Raw genomic sequence first — 7,493 nt, forward strand, 5'->3', positions numbered from 1 at the left:
CAGTAGAAAGAAATCCAGATGCATGTACAACAGAGAGGTCGCACTATGTTTTTCACACATCAGTTGCATATGGTTGACATTCATGCCGGTTAATCCATGTGAACTTAGAAAGGGTATTACACGGTTACAGAGAGGTTAAAGTTTCCAATTGGTTGGGAGCCAATTTCGATTCTTTTTCTCGCGTATTTATTCAAAAAGCATTCTCCAAACAATAAATAAAATCTTGCAACCTTAAGACAAAGTTTAGAGACGAATCAAATTGCAAGATTTAAAATTTTGGCCTCCAATTTTTGAAATGGGCAACATTTAAAGGTGTTGTCTGCTTGGATTCGAGGTTGCTTGTGGTTGTTTGGTAGTGAATAAATTCCAAGTGGAACCAAAAACTAAGCCTTCTCCATCATGTGTCATTGCTTGGGATGCAAATTAATGGTGCTCTATGTACAAAAACTCCCAAAAAAACAAATTTCTTCACAATGTGTTAGTAATGCACAGTAGCTCAAATCTATGGACTTGATTTCATTCATATGTAGATAGATCACTGTGCTATGTTTCATATTGCTATACTTTCATTCTCTTCAATTTGCTCTTGTATGGGGGAATCCACCACCTCTTTGAGCACATTGTTGCAATAAAAATCAGCATATTCTTCACTTAGCAGAGCATTGTAGCAAATTTCATGGTTCTCATTGCCACTAGCAGCAAAGGAGCTTTGGGTGCTAATAGTTTCATTTGAAACTAGCTCTAGGTCACCCAACAAGCTGCTAGAACTGATGACGACAGAAGCCAATGCATGGGTACTGCTAACTAAATTATTATCCTCTCTCTTCATGCTTAATGCATTAGATTGAGTAAGATCTTGCAAACAAGGCAAGCTTGACAAGCTAATCTGTGCACTAACCTTGTCACAAACAGGTTGGAGACTAGCATCAAGTTGAGACGGCTTTGTAGAGGGAAGAGGATCAAAAGCATCATTGGAGGAATTAACAAGACTATGGGCATTAGGTAATAGATTATCAGTCCAAAATAGCTCTGTAGATTGGGTTGATGGTGGAGAATAGTGGATGGCCAATTCTTGTTTTGATGAATGGACGTCAGGAGAGCATGGAGTATTAGAGACAGATGAGCCATGATTCAGTTTACATAATGGTGAGCTGCAACAATAGTAGCTTGACTCCTCTCAACCTTCCCCATTGCTACTAAAATTAGCGAATCTCCATGAATCAGGCCACATCCGTCTAGCTTGACCTTGCAAAGTTTTCTCCCAATTTTGGAATGTGCTCATGAGCTCGACCATGGCATTACAAGAGCCCTTATCTTGCTTAGAAGAAACCAAGAGACCTGCACCACAATGTTCCATCGGAATGTCATTAGGCAATCATAATCTTGATTGGAAGACATAAGATCGCCATAATCTTGCGTAGAACGTGCATGACAAGAAGCCTGTTGTGAGCTCCATAGTTTCAATGAAGATGAAGGTTGCCATAGCCCTTTAGCTCTCATCTTTGATTCTCTTATTAGGCGGGCTTCGGCTTGAACCCTCACACTCTCCCATTGGACCATGTGGCTTACTGCTGTAGAGCTACTATTGCTATTGTTTGGAGACTCTAAAAGGCTGCTATTACAGCTGGTGCACTTTGACTTAGGATTGTGTGGTGTAGCAGGGTCGACAAAGCCCATCTTGAGCAATCTCTTCTTCAAGTGAGTATTCCAGTAGTTCTTTATCTCATTATCTGTCCTCTTGGGCAAGTGTGTGGCGATAGTAGACCATCTGCAAAAAGCAGTTGATTACCTTTGATTTGCAAGGCATTAAATCAAACATTAGCTAAATGATTAATAGCATAAATTATATGGCTCAAAACCACAGCATATAATTGTTCCATACCATACACACCATTAATTGTCTAGCTTAGTGAAGTAGTTGTAGGACAGTTGATCACCTGTTCCCAAGCAAGGCATGAAGTTGCATGATAGTTTTGTCTTCAGTAGAAGAGAATTCTCCTCGTTTAATATCCGGCCTAAGGTAATTAGTCCACCTTAATCGACAGCTTTTGCCACAACGCAGAAGGCCTGGCGCATACACATGAAGTTGATTAGTTCCATTTAACAGAATTACAATTAAGATAGCATACTACGTAACAATACTACCATACCAGCTTTCTTAGGAAGGGCGCGCCAGCTGCCAGGGCCATTTTCACTGATGTAAGAGGTGAGCTTTTCATCCTCTTCAGTGGTCCAGGAGCCTCTCTTGAGGCCTTCTTTTTCACAGCAGGGGGCTCGGCCCATAGCTTGGGGTGTTGGCAGAGAGAGGCGCGGGGAGAGAGAGAGCGAGAGAGAGAGAGAGAGACGTAGAGAGCTACGTTTATATTAGAGAGACGACCTTGAGCTGAAGCTAACAAAGCGTGCGAGCTAAGCGGGAGAGACTGATGAAGCTTAGACTGTGGGCTTTGGCGAGGCGAGAGGTCCTGTGCATATTGCTTCGAGTGAGAGACTGTGTGTGAAAGATTCGGCAGCAGTCAACGCATGTGACAGACTCTGCCGACATATCGCCACGATTCCATCGTAGACTCAACTTCCACGGGTGCCGCTGTGGTGACTCGTGAATGACCTGACTCGACGCTTTACCGTCAAACACACTCACAGTTCAGTTAACCCAAGTTGTCACCTCACCTAACCTCGCCCCCAATCAAAAATCCTCTGCGACGTGCCCTCGCCACCATGCAGTAAACCATATGGATGATGATAAATGTCGAGCTGCTTAGCTCGTCATTTGTGTTTCTCCATTCGTTGTCATCCTCAGTGTCTCTCCATCTGTGTACACGCATTTGTACGAGGTCTAATATTAATGGATACTGATTCATTTGATTGAAATAGACCCAGCCGACTGAGTTGCCTTAACTCAATCATAAACTCTCTTACTTGTCCGCTGACTCTCTCTAACCGTTAGGCTGCTCTAATCTCAAATAGATATCACATCAAAAATCTCTCCTGAACTATAGCTAACACCTATCTAACTATGTTATTGAAATGGACTCAGCTACTTAAATCAGACCTAGCTGATTCAGCTAATATCTTTAGACCCTCATAACACTCAAACCACAAAAAGATCCAACCCTATAAACACTCAATTGATTGTTGCAGCCAACTCTCATAGTTGACTCTGAATGACCAATTAGCCCACAAACCCGATTGTGATAGCTGGCCACTGACTATTGACTCAAAACTCCTTTCCTTCAACCCAAAATGATCATATCAACCCTTCTACCTCTTCAATTGATCACACTTGATGCACAACTGATTGTAGTTGACACCCCTCTGATTCTATATGACATCAAATCCTCTCAACTGAAGATGATTAATTTAGCTATTGACTCCCAAGACATTAGACATTCACCCATAGTTGTTATATCTCAATAAAATCAATACAACATAGACAAACCTTTATATCATAAAATCTCATCAATCCCAACATAGATTCAAGCTTTGAACTCTCAGCCTTGTTCCACAAAAGCAAACCTTGCCTTATATCAACCCCCCTGAGACATGGGTTCAAACATAATAGAAGAAAACACTAAAAAACATGGGGATCCGTCACACGTATACCCCAACGACTACTCTCCCAAGCATCAACTTCACCCACAAATTCGAACTGCAATGAATCTACAACCACAAACTGTAGGTCTTTCCCAAACACACACAAACCAGCACTCAGCCTAACTCTGACAGCAGCTATAATTGAACAAGAATTGGATTAAGCCATGTCTCTAATAGAGATGCTACACAGAGACTCTAGGGAAATGACCTCCTTGCTACTCTAATCCTTAGCACATTCTCTGGCTCTGACTTATCCAATTTCACCTCTGTTGAACTTCACTCTACAACCTTCAAAACTTGTAAGACCTTCCGTCTGCTGGTACCTCTTTAAATATAGTCACTCTCTTTCCTCTCTTACTTCAAACCCCCTGAAAATCTTCTCCATTCCCCCTAATACCCGTAGTCCCTTCGCCTCCTTCCAGAAGGTTGTGTCACCCACTTCCTTTGCTTGCCCATACACTTTTCACTTTTGTTTTTTTGCACCTCCGCCTTTACACTACCTTATATACATTGGATTTATCTATACATCACGTTTGGATTGGGCTTGGGATTCTCCTCAAACTACTAAAAGGTAGATTCCAATGATTATGACATAGATGTCAGAGGTGGTAGATTTAGAATCTAATTTTAAAGGGATGTCACAATCATTAGAATCTCCATTTTGACTAGGGGAAAGCATAACTAGAGCATATCAACTCCAAATTTACTAAAGGTGGTAGATTCATGAGGATCTAATTTTCAAGTGATTTATAATAGTATGTCACATGTGAGGGTTTTGACGTAAGATATATAAGGTTTACCATTGTCTCCTTTTTCTAGAAAAGTCATGACATGGCTCTTCTAAGCGGGCCCTTTTTTGCAACCAAATTTTTCCTAATGTCCTAGAAAACATGGCACCTTGCAAGGCACCTTACTTAAAAGAAAGATAAATCCCTAGTGAGAGAGTATATATGCTCTAACATGAGAATACTTAGGTTACATTGAGGAGCCCCTTTTGTAATAAAGGGCCACCAAAAATAGAGAGCCTTTTTCAATAAGGGGTGCCAACATGATTGGTGGGTATTTTTGGCCGTGATGGATGAAGAGAGTTACAAGATAGGCATTAATTTTTTTTTTGGGTACGCACTATGTTTTTCACACATCAGTAGGAAGAAATCCAGATGCATGTACAACACCGTCAAAATAGATCAGTTGAATATGGTCAACATTCATGCCGGTTAATCCATGTGAACTTAGAAAGGGTATTACAGGGTTAGAGAGAGGTTAAAGTTTCCAATTGGTTGGGAGCCAATTTTGATTTTCTTTTCACACGTATTGTGACGGCGGTCCTGGATCTAGCCATATTTTAATTGTACAACTTAATCTAAGAAAACATTAAACTCACTTAATCCTGCTATTTCTACATAGCAATACAATCAAGCATGCATGTCATATCCAAGGTTCTTATCACATAAGCAAAGAATCATGTAATCTCAAACAAACATTCACATGATATAAATCTCTATCAATTACAGCATAGCATCTCAATCAATCACAATGTATGTGTCTATCTCAAGATTCTATCATCATCTCCATGCTCGACAACATGGTTAGTCATAATGACCAAAATCAACCCAATCTAGGGATTTCTCCGATGCCCGTCCAGCCAACCTCCACGCTGGACATCACGGCTATCCTGGGTATGCCTCTAGTAAATCTCATCCACTCTAGGTTCTACCAAATGGCTCCTAGAGGGCATAAATCACGTTCTCTATTCGACATTCCCTGTCTAAGGATGGCCGGCTCGAATCTCAAAATCTCATGTCGAGTCTCATCATCCACATGCATATCAATCAGTCATACGCGTGCATATCAATCATTCATCTCAAAACAAAGCAATAATAACTTATACATATCATCTCACACTCATCTCTAGCCCATAATCTTTCAAGGCATGCATATTCAAATCAATCACAATCAATTTCAAGTATAAAACAAGTTTTTAATTTAAACAGTCTTCCCTGTCTAAGACGGTCGGTCCGAATCTCAAAATCTCATGTTGAGTCTCATCATCCACATGCATATCAATCAGTCATACACGTGCATATCAATCATTCATCTCAAAACAAAGCAATCATAACTTATACATATCATCTCACACTCATCTCTAGTCCATAATCTTTCAAGGCATGCATATTCAAATCAATCACAATCAATTTCAAGTATAAAACAAGCTTTTAATTTAACCAGTCATTAACTTCTCTTTTATCTTTTAAGTCACACGGGAATCCTTGTTTTTAACATAATCAATTATCATGTTCTAATGAGGGAGTTCATCTCTAGTCACTATAGCTAAGTCTTAACTATGCTTATGCGTTAGTCCATCCGGTCTATATAGATAAGATAGTCAATCTTGATAATAATTTCTAAGGCAAAGCCTAATAACTGGTCTCTTTGGGAGAGTAATATCTTCCAATCTATTTGGAATTAGAGAAAACTCAAAACTACAAAGTTTTAGGACTTTTAATGCCTTATAAAGCACGTCTCAGTGCTGGTTCTCTAAAAATGAGTTCTAAAGTCTCTTTGAGAACATTCAAAATAGCCAAAGTTGTGTTTTCAGCATGAAACTATCAAAAACAGCCAAGTGTCCTGCTTTGCACTCGAATAACTCAAAAACGAAAGAGATTTGACTTTCTAGTATCTCATACACTCTTGTAGAGATTTCTATTGTCTAAAACTTTTGTCTTTACATCAAAATCTTATTCTAAACGTAGGAAAAGATAAACTCTTTGCAAAATAGCCCCTAAAGAAGGTTTTTATTGAGAATCTAGTCATAAACTAATTAAATATTCTATCTTCTATTTCTTTATCTCCAAAAGTGTTATTCTATGAGTCACATAGACTAAAGCGATCATGTATAATTAATAAAGTCAAGAATTACTCATCGTTAAGCGTGCCCTATATCGACTCGGATTCTCTCATATGTGCACTTATCGATTTATTTATTTAGTATCAAAAGAATTTAAAGAAAAATAATAAAAAGAGTGTTTGTGTACTTCCCTGATATATTTGTAGATGCTTGATTGATTGGGAATCCATGTCTACTCTCCTGAAGTTGTGGAAGAGCTGGTTGTAGATTTGGCAAGCCTCTTAGATCTGTTATCAGGGCTGCAATTTACAACAGGTACAACGCCGCACATAGTTATCAGATACTTTTTGTGTGGGTACTTAAAATTACCAGAACGCATGCAGTCTACAACCTAGTACGGGTGGAATCGCTAAAATCTAAAATCTGCTGTATGTGGAAGTTGACTCCAAAAATAGGTCACATTTTACTTTTTTTTAAATCAAATTTCGTTATGTGTGTCCATATACACACTTAAAGACTTCCTTTGAGCATACTAACTAATTGAAAACTCAATCTTAAATTTTCACTTAATTTTAACACTTAGAAATTTTACTTCTGAAAAACCATTGAAAACTTGCTGGAATTCATTACTGAAATATATAGCATCCAAAACTTAGGATTATCTTTAATCATAACTTGGTTAATCTCGAAGGTATGTTACATGTATTTATTCAAAAAGCATTCTCCAAACAATAAATAAAATCTTGTAACCTTAAGAAAAATTCTAAATTGCAAGATTTAAAATTTGGCCTCCAATTTTTGAAATGGGCAACATTTAAAGGTGTTGTCTTCTTGGATTCGAGGTTCCTTGTGGGTGGCAGTGAATAAGTTCCTAATGGAACCAAAACTTGAGCCTTCTCCATCATGTGTCATTGCTTCGGATGCAAATTAATGGCTCTCTATAAAGAAAACATCCCAAAAAAACAAATTTCTTCACATCGTGTTAGTAATGCATAGTAGCTCAAATCTATGGACTTGATTTCATTCATATGTAGATAGATCACTGTGCTATGTT

At 38.7% G+C, this 7,493-nt stretch overlaps 1 protein-coding gene across 1 annotated transcript; it reads right to left on the reverse strand.

Moving 5' to 3' along the window:
* Positions 1 to 550: 550 nt before the first annotated feature.
* Positions 551 to 2,283, reverse strand: LOC147621189 (transcription factor MYB106-like). The gene is made up of 5 exons (XM_086823754.1): positions 2,151 to 2,283; positions 1,938 to 2,067; positions 1,640 to 1,768; positions 1,499 to 1,588; positions 551 to 989 (listed from the first exon to the last, which is right to left on the reverse strand). Exons 1-5 carry the CDS (start codon positions 2,281 to 2,283, stop codon positions 551 to 553), a joined length of 921 nt encoding a protein of 306 aa, XP_086679880.1.
* Positions 2,284 to 7,493: the final 5,210 nt, after the last annotated feature.

Source organism: Cibotium barometz, chromosome 30, assembly GCF_041138505.1.
Source record: "Cibotium barometz isolate CiBa-2024 chromosome 30, ASM4113850v1, whole genome shotgun sequence".
Taxonomy (NCBI): domain Eukaryota; kingdom Viridiplantae; phylum Streptophyta; class Polypodiopsida; order Cyatheales; family Cibotiaceae; genus Cibotium; species Cibotium barometz.